Raw genomic sequence first — 21313 nt, 5'->3', positions numbered from 1 at the left:
GGCACCATCAGCTGCGGTGTGTGGGGTGTCCCAGCCCCCTGTGCTCCCCAGCAGCAGGAGGAAATTCCGCCCTTCACCCGAGCGACCCCACAAACCCCGCTCACAGTTTCCAGCGCTGCCATCATGTCCCGATCCCCCACCCAGCAGTGTGAGTCGTCTGCCTCGCGAGGAAGCGCCCCGTAACCCTGCGGGCTTCCTCCAGGCACCGTTACTCACCCTTTCCTCGCATGACAAATCCACCCAAGCCCCAAAACCACGCGGGCAGGCCCGGTGACAGCCGCTGCCATTCAGGGCACGAGTGCCTGAGCCCCTGCCTGTGGCCACAGCACCCTGCGCACCCTGCGTTACCCCTGCCAGGAGCATTTTGGGGAGGGTTTCTCCCTGATTCTGTGATGGGAGCGCTGTGTGGGGGCTCTGCAGGGAACCTGCTGGGGACAAATCCCTGCCTGCCCCCCACGCCTGGCCCCCAGAGCCCCCCAGGAGCAGCCCCCAGACCCCAGAGACCCCCAGAGGCAGCCCCCAGAGCCCCCCAGGGGAAGCCCCCAGACCCCAGAGCCCCCCTGGAGCAGCCTCCAGCTCCCAGAGCCCCCTAGGGGCAGCCCCCAAACCCCAGAGCCCCCCAGGAGCATCCCCCAAAGCCCCCCAAGGGCAGCACCCAGACCCCAGCACCCAGAGCAGAATCCGACCCTGCCCAGACCACGCCCACCCGCGCCCAGACCACGCCCCCGCACCCCCAGACCACGCCCACCACGCTGAGGCCACGCCCCCCTCCCGCTCCCCACTAGCGCCCCGAGGCGGCAGCCGCGCCGCCCCTCGCCTCTATGCAAATGAGCCGGGGGCGCGGCGGGCGCTGATTGGCTACGACGCGCGGCGGAGGCTCCGCCCCCTTAGGGGGCCGGGAGGCGGCGGTGGCGAGGGGCGGCGGGGGGCAGGTGCTGCCCGGCGGGCACGGCTCGGCTCGGCTCGGCCCCGCTCCGCTCCGCAATGACCGTCACACGGCTGGACCAGGGGCAGCGCTACCGGCCTCGGATGGCCTTCCTGAAAAAGGTGAGCTCACAGCCCGCCTGGCAGCGCTGGGGGTTACGCCGGGCTCGTATTAAGCCATGTCGTGACATGCGATGCTGTGTCGTGACATGACATGCTATATCGTGACATGCCATGCTATATCGTGCCATGCCGTGCCATGCCATCCTATGCTATGCCATGCTCGAGGCAGTGCTCTCAGATGGTCCAGGCAGGGGTCCCCTTATCCACCCCACGCCCAGCCACCCGAGCATCCCGCCAGGCTGCGGCTCCCCGGAGCCTTTTTGGGGTCCGTGGGGTCCCGTCCCCATCCCCGGGGCTGGGACCTGTTGCGGAGCCACCTGGAGCCCTGCTGGCACCCGCCTGGGTTGCGGTTAGGGGGCTGGGGGCGAGCTGGTCAGAAGTCACAGGGGAAAAGAAATCTGCAATTTTGATTTATTTATTTAGAATTGCTTCAGATGAATTACTGTGACAGTTTTTCTCCCTCTCCTATGTGTTTCCCCAAAAACCGTGTCATTCCCTAGGGGAAATCCCATCACACACGGTGCCCGGCCACCCACTTCTGCTCCGTGTTACGGCCTGCGGTGCGTTCCCAGTGCTCCCAGCCCCTGCCTGCTCCTAGGGCACACATCCTGGCCAGCTGCTCGCTCCCTGCCTCTTTCCACTTTTTCTTTTTCCAGAAACGAGCGTATTTGTGACCAGAAACAGTTGAAGGAGTGGGAAGACGCATGCCCACGCGTTTGGATGCGATGTGTAATCTTGTAAAGCATTCGGTGTGTTTTTTTTCCTGCAGCATTCATTCAGAAGTGTAACCGGTTTTAGCCCAGCTGCTATCTGCCGAGGTTTCAGAAAGCAGAGTGTTAAGCTAGCTCCCCTGCCACCCACCTCTCCTGCCCGTGGCTTATCTTGTTGAGTGGAATTAGCTGGATTCCCAGCGACGAGCACAGCCCCCAGCCGCTGCTCGAATCACAGCTCTCCTGCAACGCCCCCGACCTGAGGAGCTGGGGAGGTTCTGGGGGAAAAAAGGGGGGAAAAATGAGGCTGTTCAGCACTCAGGTGAGAGCCCGGCACGACAAGAGCCCCCCTGTGCTCCTCTTACTGGAGGAAGCAAGGAGGAGATTTTCTTCAGGGCTGTGTCTTTCGAGGTAAATTTGGCTGGGGAGCCCTGCCGGAGGAAACACGCTGGGCCAAACTCTGCACTGAGTAACACCCCGCGGGGTTTTACGCAGGAGCGCGAAGGAGAAGCTGTGTGCTTTGGGAAAACCTCCCCCAGCCGTGCTTCAGCTGCTCCACGGGGGTGTAGGCATCCTCGCAAAGCGCTCGGAGTTCCTCAGGTGGGAAGAGCTGTGCAAGCACAGCAGCTCACTGAGCAGCAGAGGATTCGAGGAGTTCTTGCTCTAGCCCTTAGGAAGGGGAGCTCCTGGACGGTCAGCAGGCCAGCTTCGGCTCTCACCTCTGCTTCCCTTCCTCCTCTCTTTCTTCCAGACCTCAGGGAAGCTGTGGATGAGCCTCAGCTCTTACAGTACCTGTGCTGATGGCTGTGGCCCCGGGGCACAGCCCTGCCACTCCGCAGACCTTTCGTGACTGTCCCCGGTGGGATCCAAGTGCCTGGCACGCCTCCAGCGAGCGCTCTGCGGGCTTAGAGCCTCGAGGAGCTAAAATCCTGGAGAGAAGCTTTGTTAATTGCTTAAGTCCGGGCTCGTGCTTTGCCACCAGCTGGCACGGATGCCGTAGCTGTGGTTCATGCCAGCAGCACAAGGGGTTGCCTGCGGGTCCGTGGTGCCCTTACAGCCACGATGTGTCTCCAGCAGGCTGCTCGTGGCCGGAGCAGTGCCGTGGTCAGACAGGGGAGATGAAAAGGGGTTTGCTCTGGGGGTGGGCAGCGCCGTGTACCTGCTGTGGGGCTGCTCTGCGGGCCTCGCTCTTCGTGTCTGACCCCCAGGGGAACCAAGGAGCCCCCCAGGGCTCTGTGATGCTCCCCACAAAATGCCCGTGACTGATGCTGAGGTTGATTTATTATGTTTTTTTTTTCCTAAACTGCCAAGAAAGTCCCTGAGGACAGGGAGAAAGCCCCCAAAAGGCACATTTCAGGCCAGATGCTGCGATGGGACTTTGCCTGGGGCTGTGCTCGCCGGCAGCTGGTGGGCTGTGTGCTTTTCCTTGCTGTGCTCCAGGAGCTGCATCGTGACTCAGAGCTGGTGGGGAGGGTTTGCTGGATTTGCCTCTGCCTCCTCCTTGCTCTGGTCCCCGGTGGCTGGGCAGCTCCTCCTGGACCTGCAGCAGGGCCAGGGGCTTCTCATCCCAGCACCCTCATCCCACAGAGGCTCTCCAGCTTCTCTTCATCCCCCTGGCTGTTTGCAGAGGGGTGTTAGTGCTGGAATTGGGGTGTCACTGGAAGGAGCCCTTCAGGAGGCTCCTGTTTACCTGAGGCCCCGTACGCTGCTGGAGCTGAGCTGCCAGGAAACCTGTGGGTGGTGTGATGCCCCGTCTGTCCTGCCCCATCCCCACAGATGAGGTGGGCAGAGGTGAGCCCCTTCCTCGTTCCCCATGGTCTCCTAGGGACGAGAAGCTCGTGCCCTGGTGAGGCCGGGCACACAGCTGCCCTTTGCTTTGGGTTTGCTTCCTTGTGGGTTTAATTGGCAGTGGGGTTGGCAGCCTGATGGGGAAGGGCAGAGGCAGCCACAGCCCTCCTTTCCCCATTTACAGTCCTCCTTTCCCCATTTACAGCCCTCTTTTCCCCAGTTACAGCCTCAGGGTGTGTGTGTGTGGGGTGGGAACAGGCCTCCAGCCCTCACCGTTGGCTAAGGAAAAGCAGGAAGTTTTAGCTGGGTAACAAGGGACTCTTCTTTTATTTTCTTTTATATTTTTCCTGATCATCACCAAATATGCAAAGCAGGACTGTCGTAAACAGAAAAAAAAATAATGGAGTTAGCCTTGCGAGGCTGGAGTAACGAGGGAAGCGTGTGCTGCTACCTGGGGAGGTGTTTGGGGTTTTTTTACAGGTGGTGCGAGGCTCTGGGGGGGACCAGAGCTGGGCACACGGTCACGGCGGAGGCTGCAGGTGTTTAATTCCAGCACCAGAGCTGCTGGAAAATTCCTCATCTTTCCATCCGAAGCACATCAACCGCTGGTGAGCACCTCGCAGGGAGGCCCCTCTCCATCCTGGGGGCTCCCGAAATGCTTTTTCTTACCGCTGCTGGCTTGGAGAGCTTCGCTCTGCACATCACAACCCCGCTGAGCGGTCGGGAGGCAGTTTTCCTGTTGTCTTCGCTGCGGTTTTTGGGGTGACGCCGCCCCCGTGCCGATGCTCCGGCTGGCCCGGCGGGACTCCTCGGCGGGGTTCGAGCCTTGTGGCAGCTCGGTGCTCGAGGCGAGCTTGCTCCAGAGCCCGGCTCCTCTCGTATTTACCTCTCTGCACGTCCCCCACCCATCGACCGAGGGCAGGAAGTGGCTTCTCGCCCTGCAGAGCTCAAACCAGGCGCTGCTTCCCCGGCCCAAAGCGTGACAAAATGGGTGACAGCCCTTAGCAAAGCAGGGAAATATCCTCGCTGGGTTTTAACCAGCTGGTGGGCTCCTCGTCTCCAGCAACCTGGAACGAGCTGGGCTTCCCCTGGGAGAAGGGGAAGAGGCAGGCTGAGCTGGGGTTTGCCCGGTGTGCAGCAATTTGGTGGCAATGAGCAGCCTGAATTTACCTCCCGGTGTCCCTGCGGGGTGAGGAGATGCTGCCTGCGGAGCAGAGGGTTACAGAGAGGCTAAGGGAATTCCCCGAGATCCCCTGCATTTGCTTAGGGGGATCTTGGGGGTTTGAACTCAATATGAGGTTCCTAAATCAATGCCCTACCTGTGGGACCGTCCTGCTTCATCCCATATTGTGTGGGTGCACGGGCGCCTCTCCATGGGGACTTGCTGAGGCTGAAATTGGGACCCAAGTGGTTGCAGAGCCATGTGAGCTGGAGAGAGGGAGGACCTTCATCTCAGAATGAGTAAATTAGGGTCTCGCGGCTCTCTTGCACAAGAAAAGTCCCGTTCCTCATCCTCAGGGCTGAAGCTGAACCCACAAGTCTCAGATCTCAGAAGGTAACCAAGGAGGTGACGACTTCGTCTGTGCTGCATCTGGCCAAGATGGTGCTGTCACCAAAATGGGTTCGGCTCAGTGGGTCAGTTAAAATGTCTTTAAAAAATCATCACGTTGCATTGGTTTGGGTCTGGTTTTGCTATTTTGAAGTATTTTATGGGAGTATTTATATCGAAGTACTTGTGTGAGATGTTAGCAGCCCTCTCTGTTACAGTCATAATTTGCCACTGGCTTTAAACACAGTTGAAAATACATTTTTACTGTCAAGCCCAGATTGCATCCTGTCACTACAGCTTAAATCCTCGCTGAACTTGGCAAGCCCGGGGACCAAAGTCACTGTGGTGCCTGTGGAAACAATGCCCCTCATTGTGCCGGGGTGTCATCAAGTCCCGTTCATTAAATTCACTGATCCCAGCTAAAAAGCTACTGCCTCTCTGAATGGAAGTGCGGAGAGACCGAATCGGTCCTGGTGGGGCAATTTGGATTGAATATCTCCGGCAGCAGAAGGCAAAAGGAAGAGCATCTTCTGCAGACCCCTCACCTGAGCAGGAGGCTTGTGCTCCGTTAGGGTTTTGCTGTCAGGATGTGAAATGTAAGAGAAGGAAAATGCCTTTGAAAATCCCCAGCTGTGCTTCCTCAGGTTGGGCCCTTCTCATCTCCCCAGGGCTCTCGCTTCTTGCTCAGCCCCACAGCAAAGCGTGGGGCTTTTCCCGGTGCTCTTCTTGGTTGTTCTCTGCAGACCAGAAGCAGAACCTTTGCTGGCTGGGTGACGGCCAAAATATTGCTTGTTTTCTTGGTGCGTGGTGCAATACCTACAAGTGTGCACAGCTGGGGTATTTTTGCAACAAAAGCAGCTTTCCAGATTTTATTTCCTTCCTTTTTTTTTTTTTCTTTCCCCTTATTGCCCCAGCCAGGAGCCCACTGAACCAGAGAACTTTGATGGGTAGCAGAGATTTCTGTCAATAAAAGAAAAATGTTGCGGTGTTAGGCCTGTTAAAAAAATAAAAGAAAAGCTAAGAATTATTTAACGTTTCTCTCTCATGGCATGGTTAGTTCCTGTCCCTCGTCTGCACACCCTGCCTGTGCATGTGCTGTCTGTAGGAGGCAGTGACACTGAGTCAGCACAAAAGCTGACATCGGCTTTTGTAGGAGGAGTAGGAACCCTCCTGGAAAGGGGAGGTGTTGAGGTGTTGCATCCATTCCTGGGATGCTGCTGGGAGCTGCAGAGGTGCTGAGCTCCCTCCTGTAACCCATCCCATTATGTGTTGCAGATCGAGGCGCTGATGATGGAGATGCAGAACCCAGACACGGGCATCAAGACACAGACGCAGAGGGTGATGATCACCAACATCCCCCATGCCATGGCAGGTAAGAGCTTCTCTGGGGTCCAGGCCAAAAATTTTATCACGGAAAAACTGTGTGTGCAGGCTCCTTGGCCACCCCTGCGTTATTGCTTCATGGGGGCACGTTGGAGCCCATGTTCCCAATGAATATTTGCTGTATGGCCCATGAGATCTCCCTTTATCTTCCTCTCACTCGTGTCTTGTTTCGTTCCTAGCTCTTTGAATAAGAGACACAGAGATTTCTAATCACACACTTTCAGCTATTTCACATGAGTTTCTCTTAGAGCAGAGGTGAACAGGTGCTGCAGCCTCCAGACCTGGAGTATTGCTGGCAATGCGGGGTCACAAATAAGGATAAATATTAAAATCTGATTAAAAGAGGCAGAGTGGAATCGAAATGAGATATCATGCTTCAGAAATGAGCAACAAGCAATTAGTCTCCCCTTTAACATTTTCTGATAATAATCATTTTTCTTCATCATGCAGGAAAAGAACAAAATATTCAGCCCACTCCTTTGCCTCTAAGTGACAGCTTTCCCTCCTTCAAGCAGGCTGGAGAAGAAACAAGACGTGGAGCTGGGTTGTAAGGTGTCATGTCTAGCGGTACAGGCAGCTCTTAGCACAGTCTCCTTTGTGCCTGCTAGCTCCTTTCACAGGGCAGCAGCAATGCACCACCAGTACCTCCGCTCCCTGTTCTCCAAGCCTCCACAAAAGCCCTTGTGGGGGACCTTCCACTATAAATATTCACACATACTGAACCAATGTTTCCTCCTGATTTTTATTTTTTTTTTTTCTGCAGAACTTTGAAATTCAGAACACAAAATCCCCCTGAAACCAAAGAGCTTGCTGTGGGCAGATCAGGAGAGAGCTCAGCCAAATAGCTGAATTCATCCCGAGCATGATTGTGAAGCCCTGTAGGCTCTGCATTTTGTTTGCCCTGGTTTTTTTTCCCTTAAATGCAGAAGCAGAGGCACAGAGGTTTAAGGCAGTTGCCCATGGATCCAGTCAGAGTCAGTGAAAGAATCATAGAATCATAGAATCATAGAATATCCTGAGTTGGAAGGGACCCTTAAGGATCATCAAGTCCAACTCTTGACACCGCACAGGTCTACCCAAAAGTTCAGACCTGGGTAAGGAGAAGTTGGGTGAAGCTCATTCTCACGAGCATCCTCCACGTGTTGTAGCATATCCAGAGCCCGGCTCACACAGCTGTCACACAGCAGACCTTGTTGAGGTGCTCTGCATCTGCAAAAGACGTGTTCTTGCCTCCCCTAGCCCTTACTGCATGGTTAGGGCAGAAAAGTTCCTCCTGCAGTGCAGATGACGTGCCAGCCACACCAAGTGCAGAGGGAACAAGTACTTCTCCTGATGTCTGGCGGGTGTGAAACACCACTTCCCAAAAGGCCGTGGCTGGCTGGTGTGGAGGGAAGATGCCCGTTGCTGCTCGTTGTCTTTGCGTGCTGTGGGCTTTGTTCTGCTTCCTTAGCCAGGCTTGCTGCACGTTACCTCTCGCACAAGGCATGCATTTTAGTCCAATTCTGCTAGGCAAGGGAGTTGCAGTCTCCTTGCACCGCAGTCATCACTCTCTAAACTGTGATGGTTTTGGTGTTGCAAGAGTTGCATGTGTACTGGTTGGCTTCTGGGTGTTGCCTAAGAGACTAATTCGTTTTTAATAAAGGGATGGTGAAGACAGGAGGGTGATTCAATCAGTGGATGCAGATGCACAGAGGAGAGCTCGGGTCTTTGCGTGCAGGCAGCCAACTAGGTGGATTCAGCATCAGTAAAATGGCTTACAGCCGAGGAGACAAAGAAATGTTCGTGTTCAATGCGTGCCTTTGGGAGAAAAAGCTTACAGAGCGAGCTGTCTAGAAATGAGTGATGAGATAATCCTTTAATTTCATCTATTTCAGGAAGCAGGCAGTAGGATAAGAGCTCTAAGCCCCTATTAGAAAGCTAAGTCATCACTGCAATGTCAAGAAAGGTCAGCGTTTCGATCTGCAATCCTGGGAGACTTTTGGAGGAAAAGGCCAATAACTGATCAGGAGTTGAGTGCGTTTTCCTCTGGTCCTGTTTACGTGGAAGGAGGTTAATGCAATTTGCCTCCCAGAACAGAAAACTAAAACCAGTGGATGTTCGTGCTGACCGGGGTAGGACTGACCAAAACCAGGGGGAGATGGAGAGTTTGTGAAGGCAGAGATCTTGTTTGGGTTTCACGTGGCCTGTTACTGCTGCAGCTTGGATCTCAGACCTGGATACCCTTCTGCTCTGAAACTCGTATCCCTTAGAGGGCTGGAGGGGACTGGTCACCGGGCTGTTATTACAATCAGGACAGGACCATGCTCTGTGAACCCGGAGATGCTTTGCAATGAATCTTTCAAGGCAAGATTTGCAAAACAAGGGGCACTTCCCTTTTCCCGTGAGTGTAAGCGGTTGCACCACCCAAGTCACCCAGTGGTTGGGGTTTAAGCGTTGCTCAGGCCGTGTGTGCTTCTGTACACCTGAGTGTGTCCTCCTGAGTTCCCTGCCTGCCTCGTGCTCCTGCTCCCAGACAAAGACAGACACCTACACGGACAGGAGAACGCCAGGATGACAGCATGGCCAGGGAGATATCAGCCGTGATATTTGCAAGAAGGGGTCTGTGCAGTCCCTGGGCTCCAGAGACAGCGGTAGGTGAGGAGTGGAGAGGTCTCCTTTTGGCCTGCAGATTGCACACTCCTGCTTTCGAGTGCCTGATGTGTTCTCTGCTTTACAGGTAACGACATACTGCAGTGGATTCTCCAGCGTTTGCAGATCACTGATGAAGGTGGGTAAAAATGTAAAAAGTGATGTGCAAATTTGAGCTGTAAAACTTTAAGATCTGCATAGACAAAACCTCCTAGATGAATTCTCTCCTGAGTAGTAGCTCACTTCCAAATTCCAGCTCAGTGTTTCCGTGCAATCAAACATCTGCCTTCTCTGTTTTCAGAGGCACTACACCTGGGGGACCTGTTCGTCAAATATGGGTACATCTACCCTCTTCAGGAGCCAAAGAATCTCACCCTGAAGACAGACGGTAGTCTGTACAGGTTCCAGGTGAGTTACACCTTGTGTAAAGTGAGGGAGCTCAGCATGAGGTTTGGAAACAGGCTCCGAGGGCAGTTCCCCACGAGCTGGAGCCACGAGGCCCTGCGCTGTAGCCGTGCGAATCACTCAGATTATGGGAGGAAGGAAGAAGGGATCCACAGAGCAGCCTCAGACCAGTTCCCCCAGCCTGATGTCAGTGCTGGGTATCAGAGCACGGTTTACAGACAAACCGTGATACTTCCTTTAACTAAATTAGTGTTCCTGCTCAGCTTTAAAATAGCTGTCCTTTCCTGCAAATGTATGCTTCCTTCCAGCTTTAATGCAGCAAGTGGAATCTGTGAGTGATTGTAGCATGATGTGGGGAGGCTGAATAGTGAATGCACAAAACCCACAGTAAAGGTGGGGTATTATCGAGGTTCACGGCTGGAGAGCTTCCACTATGATGGGAAATTAGGGGTACTTTGAATGAGAAGTCTGTTTCCCTCATGCTGACAAATCAGGCTCCAGCATCTCAGTCCAAATGCCCAGGCAGCAGTGTAAGGTTGGCCACGTTGAGTGGCTGCAGGGCAGAAGTGGGGTTGGCATCGGCAGCCTGGTGACCCCGATTCTTCTCCTGTAGCCGTCCTGCACCGCCGCATGTGCTGACACTGCTAAGGAGCTCAGGTTCTCAGCGGGGCAGAGGAAAGGTTTCTTCTCCCTCTGGTGTGGGCAGTGCTGTGTGCTGCTTGGCGTGAGTTCAAGGCTGTTGTGCACTAGCAAAAGGCTTGTTTTTTTCTGCAGACGCCGTATTTCTGGCCCACGCAGAGCTGGCCTGCTGATGACACAGACTACGGTACGTGATAGCGTTGTATGTGTCTAGGAGGGATATAACCAGTCCACGTGTTTGTGCTTGCAGTCCTGTGACCAGCCCTTAGGTTTTCTTTTGTACTGTTTCGTGAACAATTGTGTGTGATGCTGAGCGGAGGGAATGCTCTGGATGTGCACACCTTGCTGTGCCCTTGGTGATGTGACGTGCTTAAAGTCCTCTTACATTCCAACAAGTTCCATCAGACTGGAATGAATCTAAAATGCTCTGCTGTGTACAGAAGACTTTAAACACAAGGTTAGATTTCCCTAAATCCTTAAGTGTATTTCTGGATATGAGCCCAAGGCTGTCTTCCTGAAGGTTCAAATCCAGCCCTGCATCCAGAGATGGTTCTTTCTGTACATCATGCACAGTGCCTACCAATATCTCTTGACAGCTCTTCCCTCTCAATCTTTTGCTGCCATGATGATGCCTTTTACTATTGGGCTGGTGATGAAACTAGGGCTGATCAGCTTGATTTGCTCCTCTGGGCTGTGCAGTTCATGGATGAGTTTGTTTATGCCAAGATTGTCCTCTGTGGTTTTATCTATGTTTTATCTATGTAGAACTTCTGGAAAAAAAGCACATTTTACATTGGAATGCTTTAAATAGAACTTGGAAGAAAACATTGGCCTGTAACTGGAAAACTTGGAGGATGAACTCTAAGAAACCTCAACATCTTAAAGATTTGTCCCAGTATAGTTTGACCCCTGAAGCCCTGCCTGAGCTCCCAGAGGAGGAGGAGCTGCTGGTGGAAGGCACACGCCACCGTGGTTGCTCCCCACCAACACACTGCCTTGCGAAGTGCTGGTGACAAAGCAAAGCAGCAGGTTCATTTTTCTTCAGTGAGCTTTTGTGAGCTTGGAGCTCATGCCCAGGAGGGAATTATAACAGACCAAGGTCCCTGTGTTTTCCATGGGGGCAATTTATTAATTATTCTTGAATTTGTTGGTCTAAGTATAGCTGACCGCTTGTGTGCTTCTCCACCCGCAGCAATTTACCTAGCAAAGAAGAACATTAAGAGGAAGGGGATTTTAGAAGAATATGAGAAGGTAAGGAGATGCTGTACTCATTCCACTGCAACCCCCTAAGTTGCTGTGTAATTTGTAGCCCTCCATTGCTGTGAAAGGGGCATGGCAAAAATCATCTCTTTTCAATGAGGCGTTACTCCATTTGTGTCAAAAGCCAAAGCTGTGGAATTGAAATATTTGGCTAATGCAGAAAAATACTCTTAATTCAGTGACAATTTTAGCAGGAGTAATTGCTCTCCTTGCTATGGCATTTCAAATTGTTGCAATTCATATAATTACATTCAGAGCAATCCAGATTTTTTGGCTCAGTTGCCAGCCTGGCCTGGTGGAGCTATGGAGAGTGAAGAAAACCCCAGTCTGGGAGCACCTTATCCAGAATTTTCACACTAACTGCTTTTTCATTTTTATTCCAGGAACATTACAACATGCTCAATAAAAAAATAAACTACAAGTGGGATTTTGTTATTATGCAAGCCAAAGAGCAGTATAAGTGAGTTGACTTGCGTTCTGTTATTTGCATCACTGGGGAGGGTATGAGGAGGCAGAGCTTTCCTGTCTCGGTACACAGTTAAATTACAGCTTCAAGCATAAACTGCAGTTTTAAAATAACTTGTGAGTGCTCCTCAGGATGGTGAAATAAAGATGCTGTTCATTTTGGGCTGAGGGGTTCTCCATTGGACGTGGAAACTTTGCTCACTACACACACCACAAGTGCAGGATTTCAGCCGTTTCCAAATGACTGGACACCTCCTTGTGAAGTCTCACCCTCACCTGCTGCACCTGCATTTCTCTCCCTGCCTGACATTTGTCCACCAGGGACCAGGAATCGGTGTGGTCTGTCAGAGCAAGAGCACAGGGGTGGGAGCCCTTCCAGCTGACATAAGCACATGGCTCTTCACAAGTGGTTTTTGCACATGTACAAGTGTGAAAGGGGAGGCTTGTTGCACCTGATGCGATTCTCTGCAGAAGCTGCTGCAGCATGCACGCCCCGTGAGGTTCAGCTGCCTTTAGCTCAATGCCAGGGTTGTCCGTGAGCATTTGCAGGTCCGGCCACCAGCTATTACTGGGCTGTTTCAGTTACTGTTTGTACACGTCTCACGGCAGAACGTCAGGCCTGAATCAAGAAGTGTTCCCAGCAGAGACTTCTGGAGAAAACTCTGAAATACATGCTTAGGCAGCGTGCCAGAATGACTTGATGTGGGGAGCTGAATCCGTCAGATTCCCAGGAAAGTCGGTGGAAATGAGATGGGATTGCTCCTTTGGAGATTAGATCTTGCCTCGTTCTGTGGCTTCCTTTTAGCATTTCTTACCTTGCAGCGTGCCATGCGCTGCCCCTGCCGTTCTGCAGCCGTTTCTGCCTTCGCTGGGATGGGAGCCAAGCCGTCAGCGTGCAGCTCATCAGATAACTGTCTCATTAAGCACGGCGCTGTTGCTCTTGTAAATTGAGGTCAAACTTGGGCTCAGAGATACCAAATGCCGTTCTGGAGGTGGATGCTGACACAGTGCCTGAACTAGTGGATTCAACGTGGCTGAGGCTGTTCGGTGGTGCTGAGCGGTGCAGAGCAGCCCACAGCCACTGCATTCAGCCACAGCAGGGTGGCCCCATGCAAACACCCCGTCGGGGATGCTCCCTTACCATGCTCAGCACTGAAATGTGCCCAGGGCTCGTCTGGGAAAAAATGAGTTGGTTCAGCCCCAAACCACGCTAGTTCCTCTTCTGCTTAATAGTAGAGATTGAGTTTTTTAGTGCCTGGGAACGCAGCTTGGCACTGCTTTCCAAATAATTTCTCTGAGAAATGTGCCTTTTACCGAGGGGTGCCAGGCTGGGTGTGGGCAGCATCTCTGCACAGCGCTGCTCAGGTACCGCACGGTGACATCGGAGGGGGGTGGACACGAAGCAGCGGGGCTGGCTGCAAGCAGCGGGGGTTTCAGGGTGAAACCCGACCGCAGGGCTGGCTGCCTGATCAAAAGAGGATGTGTCTGCTTCCAGCTGAGCTCGGGAAGAAGACGATTTCTCAAAAGCTAGAAGCAGGGAGGAGAGGCAGTCATGTGCGGCCATGTGAACGGCGGGCGGCGTGGTCCAGAATTAGCTGTGCAGGGCTGTGGTCAGGAGCCTGATGCAGAGCTCCCATGGTGGGGGGGCTGAGGATGTGCCACCTTTGTCATCTTGATGTTTTTAGGGGAGAAACATTCCTGATTTCCCGTTCTTGGCTTTGCAGGGCAGGGAAGGAGCGGAAGAAGGCGGACAGGTACGCCCTGGATTGCCAGGAGAGAGCCTACTGGCTTGTGAACCGGACTCCTGTAAGTAGAGGATGGAGGTGTGTGGCTTTCTATCTCAGCAGTGCCCTCCTTAGAGCCCCTGGGACAAGCTCCTGCCTGCTAGGGGAACAGCCATGGTCACAGCCCCGGGGTGTGCACCCCACTGCAGGGAAGGGGTCAGCCTGGACCCAGTATGAAATGTAGAGAGCCATGAGCAGAGAAAAAGGGGGCCTTGGGGCAAACCTGTGCTGCTCACAGCCTGCTCTGGGGCTGTGCTCCGTGCTCTCAGGTCAGAGGTTTTGAAGGTGAGAGCGGAGAGTGATGAGTGGCAGCCCTCAGGGCTTGGGAACCTCCCTGTGCATTCGTGTGTCCCCCTGACTTTAAATCAGAGAGTGACAAAGCTCTGCTTGTTTCCTGCTCCTAACAGCCCGGCATGCTCGACGTCCTGGAGTATGGATTAGACCGCGCGACCGATCCCAATGAAAATAAGGTAAACCAGGTGAGGCAGCATTCGTTCACTGTTGGATTCGTTTGGGAGGACCCAGACAATGTCCCCGGGATGGTGTTTTTTGGGGGGAACGTGGGCTGTGCGAGTCAGCCCGGCCACGACAGCCAAATGTGCCAGAAGTTGAAGCTGTCTCATTGTCCAGGGTGTGGGGCCCTCAAAATAGGCTTTGGCAGCTTCTTCTGGCTTTGTCAGCTTCCATGACACATCCGTCGGTGTGTGTGTAGCTAGAGGAAGTGTTTTCTCTGCTGGTGAGGCTGAATTAAGGAATCCTCTGCCCGCAGATGCTGATTGCTGCCTTGCTATTAGTGCTGAATGAACTCAGCGTGGGCTTGGGGAGTGTAAAGGACCAGAGGAAAGATTCGAGTTTAAAATAAAATGGCAGAATCCCTCCGTGGGGGTAAATGTGTGGCAAAAAGTTGGGGTGGTGGGTGGGAGACACAATTGTTGTGTGAGAATGCACATTGTGAGGCTGACCCATACAGAAACACAATTAATGAACTGAGACTGTGGACGCTGCAACTGGGTGGGACTGGTTTGGAGTCCACAATGAGGTGAACGCAGCTCGAGGAGGAGCTGGAGCTGATCTCCTGCTCCTTCCCCAGCCCTTTAAAGCGATCCTGTGTTTGTGCACTTAATGGTGTTCATCTGAAAGTGAAGCCAGAGCGTGTCTCAGCAATTAAATGCAAATGTGACTGTGATCACACTCGCTGCATTCCCATAACTTCTCATTTTTGTAACAGCCTTTAAACATCTCAACAGCCAGAGGCAGGATAATTGCTTTGGCCAACTGTGTTCTGTTACCATAGAGACTGAAAATGAGCAAAATGTAGGTTTGGGGTGTATTTTATTTTTTTTCTTGCTGTAAGTAGCAGCTGCAGAGAGCCCTTGTTTTTTGAGAGAGAGGGAAAGAGAAACAGAGAGAGAGAGAGAGAGCAGGAGGGGGGAAAGAGGGAAATGGAAGAGGAGTAGCCAGCTTCTCACCCACAGTTTTACAGCTGACACAAGAGGTTTTAGCTTTGCAAATAGCCTGAAAGCCCATAGGCATCCAAAACCAAAAAAAAATCCAAAATCTGTGGACAGCCAAAAGCTCACACATATTCACCACTGGACTTGAAGCTTTTTTTTTTCTTCTTTTTCCCTGCAGGCTGCAGAAAGCACAACAAACAGAAACACCTGTGGCTCAGCAGCCTCTGTTGAGCAGCAGGGGTGAATCTGTCTGTAAATTCGGACCTGGGCTGTATTTGTTTGTATCCCATCCCTTGCTAAGGCAGCAGGGAGTTTTACTGATGTTTTCTGTGGGCCCAGCCTCTTGCTCTGACATAGGTGAAACAACAGGAGCAGAAAACAAGTGCTTGAATCCAGCACCCATTTGTTGGATTTTTGACTCCGATCCCACTCGATACAGCTTGACTTCACTGGCCAATTAATTTACCTTTATCTTGACAGCCGAGAAAGAAAAGACTCCCAGTGATAATTCATTCCTGACATCAGGATGGCTTCTTTGAAGCTGCTAGTGGCAAGAACATCTCTTTTTCGCTTGCCTCAGACCCTTTGGTGAGCTGCTCGCTCTAATTGATAGATAAACAGGCGCTCAGCCACACGTTGCACTCCTTCCAAGGGGACTTTCATCGCTGACCCGTGGGCACGCTATTAGAATGAGTTAGGAGTTGTAGCTGGACAGGAGAAGCAAGGCAGCAATCGTTGTCCATTGATCAGCTAATTAAGGGCTGCTTTAGCCTTTTTTAACCCAGGTCTCGGGCTCAGGATGAAGCATTGCTGCTCAGTGAGTTACCAGGCAACTGCCAGAGCCCACTGGCTCTCCTGCCGGTGCGGCTTTTGCCTTCTTCTGTGAGCAGAAGGCCTTTAAAATGATGCTCTAGCCTAGCCAAAATCACCGTGCTAGATTCAGGGACTCCTGAACGAAACACCCTGGTGTGTTGCATGCAGCAAACCAGCTGCAGCAGTTCCCTGTAGTCGCTGCTCACCTTGAATTTCCCCAGCCTCCGTCAGTTTGGCTGCCCCATAAACACGCGGCTTCCGCTGCATCCGTCTGGTGAACCAACGGGATCAGGAGCAAATGAACAAGATCGGGGGGAAAAACGGCTATTTGAAAGGAACCCAACATCTGGACTGCTCAAAGGCTGATTTCCAGCTGTTTGGGGGGGAAACATGAGCGCAGCAGAGCTGTGTGTGCAGATGGGTGTGTGCTAGGTGCTGAATTCACCTCTGGAGTGCAGGGCTCCCAGCTGGCTGCCTGCAGGGAGCTTTGCACACCAAAAGCGGGGTTTGTGTGTGCAGAAGCAGCTGGCTGCATGCTCCAGTGCTGCTGCTCATTGAGAGAGGCGGTGCCTGCAGGTTTTTGCTCTGACTGGAGGAAAGTGAGCTGTGCAGGGGGACAGGCTGTTGGTGCTGCCCCGTGCTTGGTGCAGGTGCTTTGCGCAGCATCCCCGTGCTCATTTTTGCTGCTTACTGACCTGCAAGGGGGGCACTGCCAGCAGTCGGGGAACAGGCAGACTGCAGGGTGATTCGACCAGGTCTAAAATTCCCTCTGAGCTCCATCTGGGCACACGTGAAAGCTGCTGTCCAGCTGTTTGCATCCCCTGCAAACACCTCACAGCAGCCTGACGGGCCAAAACCCATCACCATCATCTCCACAGCGTGGTCGGGACAGCCCACGCCGAGAGCAGAGGAGGTCCGTCATGCAGCTGGAAGCTAGCAGGGGACATCCCAGCTCTCTGTAGGAGCTCGGGGCTCCAGCCACGTGGATCAGCCCTCGGCTTGGGTGCTGGCTGCCTCCCAGCTCCGCTTTGCAGCTGCGTGCACGGGGAGCGCTCAGCTGGCAGCAGAGCTGTGACGAGGCTGCTCTGGGTCCCGGGGAGGAGGATGTGCTTCTAATGAGCATGTGGCCCTCGCCTGAGTCAGCCGGAGCTCTTTCACTAATTGCCATTTTGATTGGAAGCCTGCAGGGCTGGGGAGCTTATCCACGGTAATTGCGCTAAGTCACTCATTAAGCGCATTGCAAAATTAATCTCGTTATGAGAAATTACACTTTTGTTCCAAATGTGATTTCCTTCTAAATGGCAGAGGGCGGATGGGTGCTATGGGGCCTTGCTGCTGTCAGCAGCTGGGGGTCGGGGTGGGGAGTGCAGCGGGGACAACTGGCGGAGCTCAAAAGGAGACAGAGAATAGGCAGGGTCATGGTACCAGCAGCAAAGCTGGAAATGCTGCTGTGGGGAGCACTGTGGGAGGAAGGAAAATGAAATGATGTGCAGCCATGGGGTGAGAGCTGAGATCCTTCCCAGTTGCTATTGGTTTCAGAACTGGAGAGGGCTGAGCACAGCCAGAGCCTGCAGTCATCGGTGGGGTGATGGATGCTGTGCTCCGTGCTGGGTTCCTGTTTGAGTCCTCTCCAGTTCAATTTGTGACAACTGAGCCATGCTCAGCCCTTCTCATGCCACAGCCCCATTTTCTGTGCAGTCCCCACCCAGGAGCATCCCACCAAATCCCCCCAGCTTCCCAGGCTGTCCAGCTCCTACCTGCTGCAGCAGGAGGGGGTCCTCGGTGTAGGATGCACCTACAAAAAATCTTTCCCTGTATGCAGATGTCTCATTAGCTTTGATTTTTTTTTTACATATATACACATAACTTCAGTGATGGCGGTTTAATATATTTCTGGCTCTGTGTAACGCTTAACTTACTGGGTTCTCTTTCTCTTTCCCCACAGCTATTTGTCTCGTGTGTGTGTGGTGTGCTGCGTGACTCTGAGACCCCTGTAGAAGACAAACCCAACCTAACAGCCTCGTGAGCTACTGTCCAGCCGTTAGCCAGCATCCACCTCCTCACCCCTGCACCACGCCTGCCCAAGGCACCCACCTGACAAAGCAGAAGACGACATGAGGGGCCTTTTAAAATCCTCTAATGGTTTTAACCTCTTGATTTTCCTAAAGTAAATGCCCCAGCCACTCTTAAGTTTCCTCAAACGGAACAGGTCAGCTGGCACTTTGGAAATCTGATGGGGCCTCACTTGTGTCTCAGGTTCCCCAAGCAGACAACGAGCTCCTCTTGTGCAGGAATTAGGTGACCTGAAACAGAAAGTTCTCTAAAGAGGGCGTTTCTAGGACAGTAACTGCAGCTTGTTTCTCTGTGCAAGCAGGTGGTGAGTTTTTTTTTTGTTTTTTTTTTTGACTTCCATTTCTACAGCATATCTGAAACAATAATGCTGCTGTAGAAATGGGGGGGAAGAAGAGGTGCCCGCACAAGAGCTTTCCTGGCATCAGGGGTGCAGCTAAGCCGAGAAAGGTGAAAAGCTGCCCTGTAGTCCTTGTGCCTTCCAGTTCTGAGGCTGTACGGCCCTGTGGCCAACGATCCTGTTGTTGACCAAGAGCTTTGTACCCTGTTGATGTGTCAACCCCAAAAAGGGCAGCTCAGTGTGCAGGTTCCCTGCTGGGAAGGTGGGAGACGCAGGCTGCCTCTGGCATTTGCTGCCAGATGTTTCCTTCCTCACCACTCACAAACACTGCGCTTCCACCAGGCACTCTGCAGCCTGGTGTCTGCCACGGGGTTAATTGGCTGGGGTGATTCTGGGCCGCACATTAGCTGCAGGACTCTTGTTGGCTAAAATGGGAGATGCAGAACTGAAAGGCTGCAGAAGCCTTTAAAGGCTTGCTGGGAGCATCACCGACTGAGCCTGTCTTTCGCTCTCCTTCCTCAAGTTTATTTCCCACAAAGTAACTGTGCTTCAAAGGAAGCTGGGTGAATAAACACCCTGCAGTTAATTTCTTGCCTTCAATTGCTTGCTCATTTGTGGATGACATCTAACACAGTCTGCGTTCCTCAAATCCCGACGTAAGCACCCCTTGCGCAGCAGATACTGCATCTGAGGCTTTTAATTGTGGTGTTTGTATTTTGCAATGTGTTGGTTCCTGTCTCCTTTAGCGAATATTGAATGATCTAATCTGTGTCTCGTAAACGAATCTATTTTAGCTACATTAGAATACCCCCTTAATTGAAGGCACACAGGCAGGCTGTGATGGAAGAAGCAACACTAAATAGTAAATAGAGCTAATGGCACGATTTACGGTGTGTGGATGCTCTTAGCTTTGATGATACCCTGATTAGCTGAGCTGCTGTGTTTGATTTTAATTGTAATGAGAATTAATTGGAGAGCACTGCACAAGAGCAGCCCCGCAATAGTGTTTTCGTGTTTCAAAAAAAGGTGAGTGCAAGCACCCACCCCAATTTAATGGTTTTTGTTTCTTTATGTTACAGAAAAAAACAATGGATGTTTATAGGAGAGAGGTAACTAACCATTCCCTTATTTCTACACGTTCAGCCTGTATGTATTGCTTATTTCAGTATTGTGTGGGGGACCAAAACCCCCTTTGCAGGGGATAAACTCTTTTTAAAAATGCCTGGGTTTGGCTGTCAGAGTCTCTGAGCTATGAAGCTCCCAGTCAATATGTTTTCAGGACGTTTTCTCCCACTACAGGCAGCCAGCAGCTCTCCCAGCGATGGGAAGGCTCAGCAAGGGCTGATAGCGGGGCTGAAATCCAATCGATCAAAATTAGTGGTGGGGAAATCATGGGAGCTACATCCAGCGGCGCCAGCGTAGAGACAGCCAAGGATCAATGATAATTACATGCTAAATCATCCAGAGCGTTTCTAGGTGCCCAGAATGGTAGCTATTACCCAATTTTTATATAGCACGGAGAGTGGTTTTAATTACTTGCACATTGCAAAATGCTCTGGTGATATTTGCAATAAGCTCGGTGCAAATAGCCCCTTCGCTGTGACAGCTGAGGGATTCTGTGATTCCGTGGGCATCCAGTGGGTTACTGGGAGGATGCCCTCCCCCAGCACTCAGGTTCAGATGGAGCTGGCCTCGTCTTCACATCTCCCTGCTCCTAACCACGGCTGTTTCTGATCCCTCTCAGATCATGTACTATCAGCAGGCCATCATGAAGTCCAGAGTGAAATCTTCCGTCTCCCTTGGAGGGTAAGTCCTGATTTCTTTCTGTCCACACCTTAATTAGGCTCCGGCGCTCATCTCTAGCGAGATGATTCAGCTCTGTTCTGGCAGCCAGTGACTCACCGGGGGAATCGATCCGGTGGCCACGCTCAGTGCTGTCTGAGTCCTGCCTTGTCTGCGCCCGAAGGCACGAGGCAGAGGGGGGGCAGAGCCCCAGTCACGATGAAGAGCCCCTTGCAGCTAAGGGAGCTTTACTACAACTGCCTGCAGAGCAGCTTCAGCCTCTCCTTTGAAATTGGCTCTGCAGGCTGGAAAAGCAGCTCTGGAGGCTGGCCTGCTGGGGTGCAGCCCTATGTCCTGTGCCTGTTCTGTGTGGGATGAGAAAGCAGGGAGACAGATCGACCCTCCTGGCCCCAGGATTCAGCCCCAGGGAGTGTTCCTGCTCAAAAGGTATCGCCCTCAGAAGGCAGCAGGGCTGGGGGAGTCTCTGATTAGTCTGCATTACGAAGGAACACACTTTCCTCCCCAGGAAAAGTCCAAGCAATTAATTAGCAAGTCCTCTTCTCAGTGGGAGTGTTTCCTGATCAGATTTTTGATGAAGCCAATTAAGTGCAAAACTCCCAGTCCTAGCGTTAGCTGCTGCTGCATTTGCCACGGGTGTTTCTTACCTGGAATCGTGTGTGCTGGGCAGCTCCCTGGAGGTGCAGTCCACATCCCCAGGCTGTTTCACATAGTCCTTGCCATCCAGTGTTTCCTATAAAACCTGAGATAAACACGATGCTCAGGCCTGTTAGACAGAAGATGAACGAAATAGGAGGAAGAGCCCAGGAAGCTGTACCATCTCCTGAGAACCACAGCTTGCAAGGCACCAGCAGCTCTGTTTCTTCACCTGTCACTGACTGCCTGGTCGCATGAAATGCTCCTTGCCTCAATTTTCCAACCTGTGAGCTGGAGCTGGGGGCACCTGTCTGCCTTTAGGATTTTTGCAGTGCTTAACTGTTTGGCACAAACATTTTTTACACAATACTCCTTGTCTTATGATGGATAATACCCAGCGTCTGGATCAAAAACTCCTTAGAAAAGTTGGATCCCCACCTTGAGCTATGGGATTTGCTCCAAATCAAATTATTATTGATGAGGATAAGATCAGCGAGTAGATAATGTGCATGCATCAGAGCATTGCATTGATTTAGGAGGAG

General features: G+C 52.4%; 1 protein-coding gene across 1 annotated transcript in view; it reads left to right on the top strand.

Moving 5' to 3' along the window:
* The first annotated feature begins 883 nt into the window (after positions 1-883).
* Positions 884-21313, top strand: part of RGS9 (regulator of G protein signaling 9) — a 32901-nt gene continuing 12471 nt past the window's right edge. The window contains exons 1-11 of the mRNA XM_068655500.1: positions 884-1047; positions 6370-6466; positions 9194-9244; positions 9407-9513; positions 10285-10336; positions 11342-11400; positions 11793-11869; positions 13599-13680; positions 14066-14128; positions 19415-19444; positions 20080-20141. Coding sequence (XP_068511601.1) covers positions 985-1047; positions 6370-6466; positions 9194-9244; positions 9407-9513; positions 10285-10336; positions 11342-11400; positions 11793-11869; positions 13599-13680; positions 14066-14128; positions 19415-19444; positions 20080-20141 — 743 coding nt within the window. The 5' untranslated portion in view covers positions 884-984. The remainder of the gene's footprint in view (positions 1048-6369; positions 6467-9193; positions 9245-9406; positions 9514-10284; positions 10337-11341; positions 11401-11792; positions 11870-13598; positions 13681-14065; positions 14129-19414; positions 19445-20079; positions 20142-21313) is intronic.

This window comes from Anas acuta, chromosome 18 (genome assembly GCF_963932015.1).
Source record: "Anas acuta chromosome 18, bAnaAcu1.1, whole genome shotgun sequence".
NCBI lineage: Eukaryota > Metazoa > Chordata > Aves > Anseriformes > Anatidae > Anas > Anas acuta.
The sequence above is the reverse complement of the archived record's forward strand: the minus strand, read 5'-3'. Positions and strand labels throughout refer to the sequence as shown.